At 36.4% G+C, this 14,928-nt stretch overlaps 1 protein-coding gene across 6 annotated transcripts in view; it reads left to right on the top strand.

The window, feature by feature from the left end:
- Positions 1-14,928, top strand: part of PDE1A (phosphodiesterase 1A) — a 238,022-nt gene that overhangs the window by 162,930 nt on the left and 60,164 nt on the right. For all 6 annotated transcript variants that reach the window (XM_054209002.1, XM_054209006.1, XM_054209005.1 and 3 more), the window contains one exon: positions 9,509-9,622. In XM_054209002.1, the coding sequence (XP_054064977.1) occupies positions 9,509-9,622 (114 nt within the window). The remainder of the gene's footprint in view (positions 1-9,508; positions 9,623-14,928) is intronic.

The raw sequence follows: 14,928 nt of genomic DNA, 5'->3' as shown, positions 1-14,928 counted from the left end.
ATGTAGTATTTAATGTAGTTTGATTCCACAGAGAAATCACAGAACAAAGTGTCATCATTTTAATGTTAATGAAACATTTCCTGAGTTGTTTGCTCATTTGTGACTTTATCAAGTGGAGGAGAGGATACTCATGGTAAATGTCATAGATGAAGATTCTTTGATCGTTGGGCAATGACTTTATTTTTAGTGTCTAACACTTATCAATCTTCTGCCTTTAACAATTGCAGAAATTGCACCAAAAAAGCTTTCAAAAGCCTGTACAATGACAACAACGTATTTTCTTAGTAGTAGTCTAGAAAATATTTTCCGTACAAAATTACCAGTTATGGTTAATGCAGTCTTAAGTGAAAGAACATCAATTGACTTTTTGTATGATAGCCTGTTCTTCGTGTTTCTAAAAGGACTTTCTACCTCTTTGCATGCTGTTTTCAAAGGATAAGTACCAACATCCATCAACCCAGATTTTCTGGTCCCAAGGAATAAAGGAGATATTCAACATATTGATTCTGGATGGGTATAACAATGACTTCAGGGTGAATGACAGGAGAAGCAGAATAAACGAAAGAGTAATGAGAGATCCATTTCCAAACCCTTATCATTCTGTGATAATTGATAAGTTGGGAGGATACTATCTCATCTATGAGTTTCAAGAGTAACTAAAGCAAAGGTCGTTTCTAGCAGTACTAGGCAGCAGAAGGAACATGAGGCGGAGAAGACAAACATATTCAGACGATTAAATTTATCTACTTGCTGACAAGAGACTCCATGTGCTAGATTGTGTGATCAGATCAAATATTTAGTGCATCACAATAATATTAAAATAGTCTGGGTCATGTGACCATGATTGTGCCATAATACTGTCATCTGGAAAAACGCCTTCTAGCAGGAGCTCTTTTAGAAGAGCAAACATCTCCCATGACTCTGTGACCATCCCTGGGGCAGAAGTAGGTCATGATTTTTCTTACAAGTATGGGAGATGCAGTTGTGATGAGTGGGAGCTGTGACATCGGGCTAAGAGAGCTCCCCTGAAGCACAGAGGGTGAGATGTGGTAGGCCTGCAACTCCTTTGATAATTTCCAGTGGTGCAGAAGTTTGGATACAAGTTTCTTGCTGGAATGTAGAGCCAACACTCAAATGTGAGTGTGAGGTGATCTATTTAGAAATATCTTTCTTGTGCCATGGAATATTTTGTTAAAAATAATGGAAGGGACTGCTTTGGAAGATTTAGAGGCTTAACTTCTGCCTTTTAGCAGCTTCTTCAATCCCTGTGCTCAAAGCTGCAGTCTGCAGGAAAAATAAAGCTTTTAAAATAGCTATGGGGAATAAGGGCTACGTGTGTTTTCAGTGTGTTTATCGCATTAGTTCCAACAGGTAAGATGTACTGAAAGTCTTCTGTCATCTTAAAGCATGATTTTTGGCAGGTGACAAGTTTACATTTGATTTCCCAGCTTGTTTTTGGTAGTGAATTTAGCTAGATTATGGTGAAGACTTCGACACATCCAGACTGTTCAGATACCTGGCAACTTCAAGATGAAATAGCTTTACCTATAGCATTCTGTATAATGTGTGTACAATTCAGGGGAACCTTATAGATCAAACGTTAATCTTCAGACAAAAAATAAATATTCAGCAAATGCCGTTAGAAGGGTAATTCGCAATTTAGAAATCAGTCCTATAGATTGTGCATTATTTGTCTTTGATTTCATGGATTGATTGTTAAATGGAATATCAGATCATGGAAATGGACATTGAGGTAATAGAAACAGTTATAGAATTTAGAGTAAGGAAAGACTACTTGGTTGGATCTAATAGAAGACAGATAAAACACCTGAATGTACGTACTTAGTAAGTAATTTGAAGTTTGAGGATTTTTTAATTAAGCTTCAACCTGGAAAGCAGTTGAAGAGAGGAACCAAATTAACATTGCTGATGGTTCATTAGCAGAAGTGAGAGAAAAGTTTGAAAGACACTTAAATCTTGGCTGAAATAGGTTTCATTATGTATCTTGGGGTGTGCAGAAAGGAAGGTGAGAGAAATTCACATTTGTGAGAATTTGTGCTGATGGCATACATTGACTCTAGTGGTGAAAGTTACTTTTGGGGAAGGATGAGTGGGAGAGGCGAGAGAGAGAGAGAGCAGGGAACAGCAGCAGCAACAGGATCCCAGATGAACCTCCTCCTCTGGGTTGTCTCTCCAGAGCCGCGCTGGTGATGATGGAGGTGATGATGAAAGGTTACAGAGTTGCAAATGGCACATCTTTAGAGTTACTCAGGTTAAGACACTAAGGCTTCTCATGCACTTGCAATTTGTTTGATCGTGTTTGTTGAGAATTATGCAAAAACTCAAAAATGCTTTGGAGAGCTTGGATCGGTTTATGGTTTCAGGTGGAAACCAAGTAAGATTCCTTGGCTTTCTGTGATTTCAGCTAGGCGCTAAAGAAAACTCAGGAATTTTGACTAAATTGTGATCAAGCCTTTAAAAACACTTAAATCTGTTACTAAGTGAGACCCAAAAGGTAATATTTATACAGTATTAGAGTGCTAAGTAATAAGTTTATGGGATGAGTAAGGTAAAATTAATTGAAGCCTAAAATGCCTGCCTGAAGGAAAACCACTTCACCTTGCATAAACATGATCAATATTTAAACAGCCAAGGCAATTCTGTCACCATGAAAATGCAGAGTTTTATCATTAAGAAAGTGTAAATTTCAGTGTGTGTTATATAGCTGGAGAACTTCTATTTTAATTCTTCAATATGGGATTGAAGTTTTGGTATATCAAAATCTTGGCTGAATTACCAGCATATTCAATATTTGCTTTCTAATGACTGAATCATAATTACAGATCAGTGTGTACCACTCATAGTGCTTAAAATAATCATGAAATGAATGTGATTCGTGAAACCCTTAGCAACCACAAGGCTTCCTGTGCATATGCTCAGACGCGGTGGTGACTGAGAAGTAATTTCATAAAACACATTTGGAGCACTGAAAATGTTAAATGTTTTTCTTGTGTTTCTCAGTATCAGAGTGTTTCTCAGAATCAGAACGTATTGAGGCACAGTGCCTCTAATTAGAAGAAATATTAGGTAACTGCATTTAAAACTGCATTTTTTATGATTCCAGGAAAGTGAAACGCACATCAAGGTCTGAGTCAAGAGCTGTCGGTTCTAATCCTTGCTCTCCATTGATATGCTGGCCTTGCCTCGACTGGCGAAATGTCCCTGTATCAGCATGTTTTTTGCTTACCATGATATAAAAACCTTGAAGTAAAGGTTAGCCATATTGAAGCCATGTTAGTTGTCTACTTTGTAACTGCAGGTAGGGGCAGGGGAACAGGAGTGTTACCCAAAGGGGTCACTCCTGAATCTTTATTACCACATTCTGGATATTTCATCAGTATCTCTTACCCATTTGTATGATCAGGTCTGGTCTTTTTTAGCCATATATTACAAATATTACAACTGTGTCTGGGATTTGTGTTTTTCATAGTCAGTATTTATCTTCCATCTGGCAGAAAACACAATAAAGGAATTATATCCTTTGTCATAATAAAAGATTGCTAGCAATCCATACATTCTAATTTTTTACTTGAAAAAGTCAGAGAATGGACTTTGTACATGGTTGATTGTTATTATTATAATTTGGTTTTTATCTCTGATCTACATTATCTTAAAGTATTCATTGGAGGGACCAGTGTATATAGATAAAAATTCATTTTATACGTGCATATTCTTAATAGCAAATTGTAAAGTTCAAATGATACCAATTCACATTAAAAATAATTGGAATATGGGCAATTTATGTAAGGAATTTTAGAATTCAAGTGAAATACTGACATATTGTATTTGTTGTGAGTTTTCCAAGATGAAGTTTTGCTATTCCCATTTTGGATTTCTCCTAATTCAGATATTTTCCTGAATCTCAGATATGTAGGTATGTAAAACACCTTGGATTCTGGACTTGGGCTGTTCTAAATAGATGAGCTGAACTCCGCATGCTTAGTGATTTGTAATTGCTGGATATTGGCCCTTTTTCAGAGTGTTCATGTTTGACTTCTGCCTTTGAACGCGGAGGAACTACTGAGTGACGAATGCTTTCTACAGATTGTAAAAATTATTCAGCTGATTATTACAAGAATCACTACAAGCAGCAAAACTGATTTCCAGTTTTAATTCTAAACAGTTTTAGGGGAAATTTCCCCACTTACTCAAAGATTTTAAAAACTAGTGGTGTTTAAACTGTAACTAACAATATTGTCAGAAAATGGTTACTCTCCTCCTCTTTACTTTTAATTTCACATTACATAAGAGCCCATTTTTAGTTTATAATGTTCATTTAGAGTCAAATCACTTGTATTATAAAGATTACAGTTATCCACTTATCTTTCTTATTCAGTATTAAATACTGCAAACAAAACATGAAACAATTGTTTACAGAAAATAATCTTTTGTTCTATCCTTAAACTTTTTAACACTTTGTCGGTATTTGCTCGTGATCTTTTCAAGGAATTAATACATTTGGCACACAGCTAGGTTTTTCTCAACTAGTTCATGGGAACATAATGAGTTACAACTTGTAATTGCAGTTGACTTCACCACCACAGATAATATTTAGACCGCCATTGTGATTATTGAATATTAATATGAATAACTTTTTATCTGTAATTAGCATTAGCATGTGTTCATTGTTTTCAAAGAATTACTCGTGTTCATTGCCCATCTTCAACAATGACTTCCATTAATTTCAAAATATAATAAGCAGGGTTAGTTTACTTTTTACAGTTTATTTCACTTCCCCTTTAATAGAATCTGTGTCAAAAGCCAGCTTTTTTTGTACAAAGTTTCCAAAACAGTTTTAAGTGAAGTCCAGATGTGTAAGTTAGAAAGCTGTTTCTTTGCAGTGCTCGATGGTGTGGAGACTTAGATGGCAGATAAAGGCAGTCTTTGGGAAAACAGACAGAGGGTCTTCTTCTCAGGTTCAGAAGTTAACTTCAGGCTGAATTTTCCTCTCCTGGATCTTGAAGACTGTTAAGCTGAACCTTTAACTCTGATTTATTCTCAACAATCACTGTTAATTTATTTTCCCTTTGAAAGGAAGAGGCAGTCTTTAAAATCTGAAACTGAAATTGTCCAACTCATCTGCCTCCCTACCTTACAATCTCCCTTCTCAAGTAATCCCACCCCTGGCACCTTTCTTTATTATCTTTTTAACCTGTGTTTAGGACAATTATTCAGTATTTCCAAACATATTTGTCTTGTTGAACTTCGCTTGATTCCATAGAAGAAAACATTTTCTCATGCTGACATTGCAAAAAGTCTTTTTTAATCACTGATTCCTTATCTTCCTTTTTTTCCTGTAGTTACTGAAACTGTCATAGGAAGCCTTCTCAAACAACCTAAAATGTATCCTCAGTTAATTTGGTACAACCCCTGCAAGTTACAGTAGATTTATCAAAACTTTAATTCAGACATGGGAGAATTTTAACGAGGAAGGAGGGAACAATTGAGTCATGATTTTGATATTGTTAATCAAGAACATGCTGCTTTGGCTCCTAGTAAAATTCCTTTTTTGCCTGTGTTGCTGGGTTGGCCTCAAAGCTTATTGCCCGCAGTTGGACACAGGCATCAGCTGCACGGGGTGGTGAGGGAAACACTGGTCCTGGAAACCTCACAGGCGGCACTGTTAAAGATAGGTAGGAGCAGAGCGCATTTGGGTTGTCCGTAGAAGCATTTAATACCACAGCGCTGTTAATGGTGTTTACCCAATATGACAGAAGATGGTTCTCCACCCACTCCCTTTATTAGTTGCAGATGTCTCTTTCTCCCTTACAAACCAGGGCTGCGAGTTTTAAAATGCAGTTTTCAGTTGTTCTAAGAGAAATTATCTGTGTCTTTTTCTCTATAAATCTCATTCTTTGATGTTGCATTGTATTAACTCTGTACACAGTTCTCTTTGCATCTTAAAACAGTTCAAAAAGTTCATTTTTCTATTTCACAAAATAGCCCCTGCAGTTTTTCCTTGTTGCCGTCATTATTTCTTAGTAGGACAGTGCACAGGCAGGGTAATACAATTAGCTCCAATTCTAAGTAGTATTTCAGGTTTTCTAATGGCATTTCTGATGTTTGTTTTCAATTTATCACACTTAATTAAAAGAAAACAAACAAACAAACAAATAAAAATCCTGCCCAATACAGCTGGAGTAATAATTCTTTTTTGTTACTTTTCCTTGCCCTTTTTGTGATTTTCTTTGTCTCGCAGAATGCTGGCTATGAGTATTTTAACTCATTTTTTGGTTTGTCTTATAAAGTGACATATTTATTCTTTACTAAAATGTTAGTTTCATTGCTGAGATGTCAACTCTTAAACTCTGTGGCTATTTCGCTTTAATGCATCCTATGTTGAGTATATACAGACCATTCATATACTGTCATAACCCATTTAATTTTGCTGCGTTCGAAGTCCATTTTTATAACTTTTGGGGTATACCTCATGATTATTACCTGACAAGTGTCAGATCATCAACACTGTGGAGGGATTTTATTGCTTTTTCCAGTATCCTAGTAGGAAGTTGTACTGTAGGTAGAGCCAGATTTTTCTTGGAATTGCACAGCAAAGGTTGGGCCCATCACAGTTAGGTATTGGGAAAAGAAAATCCACCATGAGGCAGGTTAAACATTGAAACCAGTTGCCCAGAGAGTTTGTGAAATCTCCATTCAAAACTCAAGTGGAAATGCCTCTGAGAAATTTGACCTAACTTTGAAGTTATACCTAACTGTGAGGTTGGCTCATATTTCAGCAAGAGCTTGGACCAGGTGGAAGTCACTTCCAACCAAAATTTTCCCGTGGTTCTAAGGTAGATCTGCACTGGGTCAGTTACAGACACTCTTGAGGACATCTCCACAAAGCGTGGATGCATGTGATGACAAGGACACTGGTCATCATTGAATTATATGGATTTTGTCCTTTTGTGATTCTGTAACCTCTTCAGAATCACTTCAACTTTGTCTGAGCAGCCCGGTCTGTTACCGTGTTCTGCATTCCTCCTAGAATATGAACTATAACTACAGGGCAGGTTACATCAGTTGACTGCCACCTATGCAGCAAGATATCGCAAGGTCATTGAGGCTCAAAGGCTCCCTCAGGGACTCCTTTCCTCCTGAAAGTGTAAAAATGATTTCACATATCTGTCATCTGGTCTATACCCTGAGAAAACATAGAACCACTAGAAGCTGTAGCATTTTAGAATCGTAGAATCATAGAATGTGTTGGGTTGGAAGGGACCTCTAAAGGTCATCTAGTCCAACCCCCCTGCAGTAAGCAGGAACTTCTTCAACTAGATAAGGCTGCTCAGAGCCTCATCAAGCCTGGCCTCGAATGTCTCCAGGGATGGGGCCTCCACCACTTCTCTGGGCAACCTGTGCCAGTGTCTCACCACCCTCATTGTAAAGAATGTCTTCCTAATGTCTAATCTAAACCTACCCTGCTCTAGTTCAAAGCCATTACCCCTCGTCCTATCGCTACACAACATGGCATTTTAAGCCATTTTGAGCTAATATTGTTCTACCATGGCCCCTCCCCGTGAAGTGTTGCATTTTTAACTTGACTTATGCTTCCACTTTGGAAAGTGTGATTCGGAGACGTGCTCAGTCAAACATGGAGGGAACAGTGCAAGTGGCAGAACCACCCTACGGCTGTTGGCAAGTCGAGGCAATGGTGCTGCCAGTCTACCCTGGGCATTTTGGCATTGGTGCTCAGGAGAGGTTGTATGTGTGTTTGTGTGCATCACTGAGGAGCAAACATCCCAGGAGAGTTACAGTGTGTGTGCTGGGTGCTGCAAGGTGAGTGTCTATTTATGAATTAGCTTCTTCAGTCTATAGGTGCCTCTGAAGTGGAAGGAGTTATGGACTGGAGCTGCCTCCCCATACATAAGGTTATTTCTTCATCTCCCTCTTGTGTAGGAGATGGACTCCCACAGTGTTTCATCCACCCACTGCATTTCTCTGAGAATATTTTTTAACACTAACTTTTCCATTCCATTGATATGCAATGCACTGTGTAATACACCAAGTAAACGTGGTTGCTAAGAGCCTTGTTTGTTTTATATTCTATGCTAATTTGTGTTGAATTAAGACTTTGGAGAACTGAGGAGGCTGGTCTTAAAACTCCGTTTGCTAAAATTACCTGTGCAGGCTTGGACATAATTATACTTGGGTCCAAACAAATATAAAGAAAAAAGATGGAAGTGGTTTTATGACAGAACAGTACTTTCCAAGTTTATGAGGGATTTATTTTGAATATCATAGATTTTTTTTAATTTATGCATTTTAATTAAGTCAAATCAAATACTGCATATGCCCAATAAAAATAGTGTATAAAATATTAATATGTAAAATATTATGTATATTTTTATATATGCTCTTTCATGTCATAAATATGATTTTTTCTGAAAGTAAAGTCAGCTTTACTTTCAAGTCAAGTTCAGTCCGCTTTTTAACTAAATGCTTCTTTCGCACACTTTTTTCACATTTCATACACATAAAAAAGATATGTTGTGAAAGTTATGTTAAAATAATGATGTATCTTTAATTACAGAAATCTTTATCTTATATGATACAAAACTGTGTCCCGAGATACAGCACAGAAAGAAGGAAAATACCCTTACTTCTTTAAGCATCAATTTAGTCACATCTCTACACAGTTACAGATAAGGTTTTCATTTCACGCCAGTGCTATGACTACTTTGTATAGTTAAGTTAAGCAGTGTCAGAAGTGTTCTTGTCATCAGAGAGTTTAGGAAAAATCTGGTATTCAAGGAGTTTATCTGTATAAGTGTATTGCTACAGAGGCATGAGCTGATGCATTACAAAATCCCCTTTGGGCGTATCCATGTTTGTAATGTAAAAGAATGTTCTCAAAACTAAAAGTAAAAGCACACTTGGGAAAATATGTGGATTTTTCTAATGCCATAAGCACCACCTTTCATCTGGTATAATGATGAATTTTCTGTAAACACAAAAACAATCGAGCTCACGCTAATAAGAAATACAAATTCTGCAGCAAAAACATACTGGAGGCCTAAATAAAATTAAAAACCTTTAAATGGAGCAAATTCAGTATATAGCGGATATTAAATAATTATAATCAACCTTCTAAGCACAGAAAAATTATATTAAGACAACTTGCAAAGTTTTAGTTATTATTTAAATGCATAATAGTAATGTTACAAATTAATATGATATCACTCTGATGGTAGTTCTGAGTCCTCTCTGACTTACTGGAATGTATATGTCTTTTCTTAATACATCTTACACAGTTAGCAAGCTGTAAAAACATACAACTGGTCATTGTCACGCTCATTGTAAAACCAGGGTTTTTTTAAAACAAGGCAAGCAATGCCTCTTACCTCTACACTGGCTCTTGTGTTGCTTCCATTATTTCAAATTGAAAATGCAGACGCTAAAATTTGATATAAGCAATGCACTGATATTTTTGTTTTCTTTTTCACAGATTAAGATGCTTAGTAAAGCAGCTGGAGAAGGGTGACATTAATGTAGTGGATTTAAAAAAGAACATCGAATATGCAGCATCTGTGCTGGAGGCAGTTTATATTGATGAAACCAGGTAAGTCTGAGGGGCAAAAAAAAGGGAAGAATGTTGGAAATCACATTTTAGAAATTTGGTCGTTTCCTGCAACTGTAACTGACATGAGCTCAAGGTCTCTGCACATCACAGGATTCATATATGGCTTTTAGGTCTTTTGGTGACAAGGTTAAAGCTAGGAAGATTACAAAGATCAGATGTAACCATCGTCTGGAGACTTTGCTTATTTCTCATCTCTCTCGCTTGTCAAATGTCCACAGTATAAAGTCATAAGAATTTTCTGAAGGATGGATTTTCTTTCCCCCACAGGCCACATACCAATAATCATGCTGAGAACTGTATCACTGAAAAAAATGGGCTGTTTTGGAATGAAATGCTCACGGAGATGAGTCAGAATATTGTAATCTGGCCTGTAAATACATAAATTCATGAAAAGCTGTGATTTATTTTATAATGTTTGATGCTTTGTTTATGATTATTGTTACTGGCAGTATTACTGGCAATCATTTTTAATGTGGGTTGACTCCAATTTAATTAGAAGTTCTAAGTATTTGGCTTCTTGAAAAAATTTTAAGATATGTACTATATTGAAGTTAATTAGCTAGTTTATGGTTTTTATTTCAGTGTGCTGGTCTCTTAAATTTTTTTCTAAGCAGAATGGTCTTGTAAAGATGTTTGCCAAAACTTCTTCAATACTGCTGGAGCATGCAGTGTATGTCTCAGTTCCATAGTACATTTTTATTAGAAAACGGAATGAATTTAAATTAAATATTCTAAAATATTGGTAGTTAATTTGCCACTCTGTATATAATTTTATATATATATATTTTGCTAGCTGACTTAAGTTAATCAAGCTTCTTTTAAATTGAATCTAGAGTTGATTTGTGGATTTACATTAGTTTATAGACGTACTTATAGTTAAATTGATACATGTGCTTAGGGAGACATGAGAAATGATCATCAAACTTCTCTTTGGGCTTATATTACCACAATAGAGGCCATAAAATTTCATTTTTTCAGCAGTTGTTCTAAACGTAAATCTTGTTGGCATATCTCACGTGCTCAGAAAGCTTTGCAAGATCACAGTCCTCTCTCCCCTCTATTATGGGATACCACATCACCGCCAACGGACGGAGCATAAGCATGTATTTTGCATTAATAACCATGGCAGCTCTGTCAAAGCTGCACAGGGGACAAGAACATAAACCACTGAGTATTCCTTCCATACACCTCCCAAACACTGTGGTTAAATGAGTATAGTATTCATAGCTCTTTCTGAGTAGTAGCACCAGGACAATGAAAATAAAGTGAGATTTACTTAGTTTCTAAGGTGAGGCGGCCTCGGTGGAAATGAATAGTATCGTTACAATGAGGAATCCAGTCTTTCTGGCTCTGTGTGGGAGCATCAAGACAAGTATCAGACATTTCATACACAGAGAAAACTGGTACACCTGAAAATCCATAGGCTTTAGCAGAAACAGGTGCGTTATTTTCCCTGTAAGCAATCTTTAAATAAGCTAATGGCCCTCATAGCACTTGACAACAGGATTATTAGGCTGCCCAAATGAATATAAACGTACATAATTTTATAGTGGTTTGGAAGACTTTAATAGTCCTCAGGCTGTTTTCTTAATCCTATGGACATGATAACCTCATAATGGTGACTACTGATTTTCAAAAATTCTACTTCAGTATATGGATAAAGCTTTCACTCTTCCATAGCTTAATGCACAACAATGTTTAATCTTATTTTTTTATTGCAGCCAATATTTTGCATTTGGTTTTTCACTGTACTGTCAGAAAGGAAATACCTGAGACAGGTATCTTATTTTGCTCTTATTTATTGTATACTTCTGTTCTCCAAAACAATCTCAGAGTTTGTAAATCTACCAAATTTTGGTAGCATTCCTTATATAAATATGTATTAAGCATATGATATATCTTAATAATATATCTTAATAATGTTTATCTTTCCATACTTATAGCTATATTTCGAAAATACGTAGACATATAAACCAAATTTTCTTGTCCATGTTACTTCTGCTATAAGTAATAGTTAAAAATGAAATTATTTTAGTGAAACCTACTTTTCAACTTCTATTCTCTTATTTTTATTGTTTTGCATTCTATAATCCATATTCTTCATTTTGGTTTATAGTGTTTGATTTTGGTTTTAATTTCTCTTCCCTGGACTAATGCAGTCTCCACGAAATTCAGAGCATTTTTTGAACCTGGTGGTCTTTGTGTTAAATTTATGCTGAAAATATAGGCTGGGCCTCCACTTCTTAGTTGGAAAATATTATGTATAGTGCTATTTTAAAATCTGAAACTTCCCCATTAAAAAAAAAAAGTAAATTAAGATTTTTTTGTGTAGCAGAGAGAGACTGTAGTTGCCACTGCTACTTTCACAGTAAACTCTTTTGCGTGGCAAACTGCAAAGATAATCACCTTTTAAATAGCATGAGCGCTATTCTGTAGTCTAAATCTGCACTAAAGCATTTAAAGATAAACACACAAAGAAGGTCTCTCCGGCTTCTGGGTAGCTAATCCTTAAGGAACAAAAGCAGTGTATCATTGAGCCAAATGGCAATGGAGGTTGGAATTAGCTTGTGTGGTTACATTTGTCATTCCCACCAAAGAATACAGGTTCTTCGTCCTGCACAGAGCTACCACTGTTGGGAGTCTGGAACTGAGTTAACTGAAATGATTAGTAGATTAGAAATAATAGTTTAGATCGTAAGGAGAATGGCCTGTTCCTGCTGAGCCTGAACATGCACTTCTATACATCCCAAAGTTCAAAAGATTTCAGTAAGCTTCTTACATATGAGTTGCTATATGAATAAAAGTAATTGCTATAGTATAGAGCCGAGTAAAGTAAAGCAGTGAGAAAACCATCTGAGTACAGATTGCCTTTATTAACTTAAGTCCCAGAAGGAAGTTGCTTGCTTTACAGGATATAATAGTTCCTGAGGTTTGGCTTATAAGATAGAAAATTTAATGATGCCTGGTTCTACAGGGTACAAAGTATTGCAGGCTTAGGACCAAAGGTTCAGTGCAGAGTTTTGGCAAGTCACATGAAAATATCCATGCTTTCTATTTTAAACCCATTCTTGAGTCCTGGATTTTGTTCTTATGAATTTACTGACCCATTGCTTACATATCCAAGCAGAGGAAGACCTCCATTTCAACCAGCCACCTAAAACTGAATCCTGTCTTTGGTGTTCACTTCTTCCCCACCTTTCTGGGTGACAGACTTCCATATCATCTGAGAGAAAGCCCTCTTAAATATCTTTACAGTCAGATTAGGAATGGCAACTAACAGAGAGTTGGTTAGGAGCATCCTTCTAACTCATCTTTCCGTTATGACGTACGCAAGTCGTCACAGGCACAGAGATGAAAAAAGCAAAGAGAAAAATCAAAACTAAGGTCAATAAAGAGATCCAAGTACAAGGTATCTCACAGAGAGTGTTCAATAATGTAGCCAAGGATCAAGGAAGAGCCTGGTCTGTCCGACAGCTCCGGGGAACCATTTGTGCTGCTTAAAAATTGAATCTCAGGTGTTAGTCTAGCAAAACCACTTTTCATTTTATAAGCCTGAGCTTTTTTCGGTGATCAGTTCCAATTTCTTACAGTAAGAGATACCCATTTTTTCCCCTGTATATTGTTACTTCATTTGAGTTGATTGGAAAGCCTGTATCACTCTATAAAGTTGTGTGTGCACATAGAAGTACGTGCAAATGTGTAAGCTGACATCACCTCGAATCTTTATAGTGGAACAGTCAGCTGGAAATGGGCTGTAGAATTCAAACCCTTTGGCAGAGTATGAAGTATTTTTCTCAGGTCCTCTTACTTTCCTTTTGTCTGCTCCTCTTTTGCCTTTTATCTGAGAATATGCTAACATTTTTTAAAACTGTGTACACATACTCCTTTCCATACTTGCTTTTTCTAAAACTATATCCAGTTGGGTTGAGGAAAAGGCAGAGAAATAACACAACAGGTTTTATTTATGGAATTCTCAGAGTAGACTCCTTAAAAACAGGGATAGGCAGTAGGGATGACCTTCCAAAATTATGAAAAATAGGTTTGGGGCAATGACTGTCAATATCGCCTATAAAAGGTTCTGAGCTGATGGAAAGTTGGAAAGGACAGAAAAATCAGACATACGTAAGTGCTGCTTTCCTATGAGCTTAATTATATGTGGCCCCATGTCAATTAATAAGCTTGTTTAACAAGCCCTTTTTAGGACTTTCTGCTTCTCTCAGTGCTGAATAATTATAAGCAGCACTAAACACTTCCTTGAAAGAGATTTAGCGCTTTGCTAGCTGAAGCAGAGGTTCACTGGCAGCTGAAAATAATCAGTGAAGCTCTCACAGTTCCAGCCCCTCAGTGGATCTCCTCTGTGGAAGAAGTTCAAACTTACTAGGTGTTATAAATAATTCTGACAAATCTTGCAGAGTTTTCTCCATTAATACCTGCCACTTGGCTCAAGGTAGTGGAAGAAGGATATTTAGAGTCAAACAGGAAATAAGTACAGCCTGATAATTCAGTCATGAAAGCTGTTCCGTTCCTTGTAAACACAGCTCTTTATTCATGCTAACTGAGAAGAAAAGAAGCCAAATAAAATCTAGATGGAAATTACAAGATTAAAAAAAAAAAAAGTATTCCAAAGCCAAATCAAATGAAAAGCTTAAACTTCTTGTGCAGAACATTTTAAAGTTGTTCTGGATAAAATCAGCATATTTTATTCCAATTATGGTCTTCTTACATTTTTAAAATGCCGTAATATTTTAGAAAATATGCTCGTTTTCAGGAGGATATTTATCTGTACAGTTTCAATGCCATACATGGTTTTTAGTTGGTTTTAGGCTCTATAATGCCCTTTTAAATGGCCTTAACCTCTTGAGAACTTTTGACTTGGAAGAGAGCATGTTTCAGTAATGAAGTAGATCCGTTGTATATAGCTGGCAATTGCTTTGAGCATCTTTGACTCAACAAGACAAAATGACAAATAGAGGTTATTGCTGGATTCATGAAGCAAAGGGAAATCTCATTAAGGGTGAGTGGTGTTACAACAATATATGTTTGCATGAGAGCTCTGGAAATAGTGAAGGCATTTCAGTGATATTTTTATGGTAAACACAGTCCTTCTTGAGAAAAAGCTCTTATTTAAAAAGTACACATTCTGATATGTATAATGTTGGCTAAAAAGGAGGTCATTAAACCCAAACTTTGTGACTGCTGTTGTAATAAACACCTTGGATCATACTGAATTTCCAGTGTACTACCCCAGTAATGCACCAAATATTTCTGTGGTTTCTGGACTTAAA

This window comes from Rissa tridactyla, chromosome 7 (genome assembly GCF_028500815.1).
Source record: "Rissa tridactyla isolate bRisTri1 chromosome 7, bRisTri1.patW.cur.20221130, whole genome shotgun sequence".
In the NCBI taxonomy this organism is placed as follows: domain Eukaryota; kingdom Metazoa; phylum Chordata; class Aves; order Charadriiformes; family Laridae; genus Rissa; species Rissa tridactyla.
Note: the sequence above shows the minus strand (reverse complement) of the source record. Positions and strands in the feature narration are given on the sequence as shown.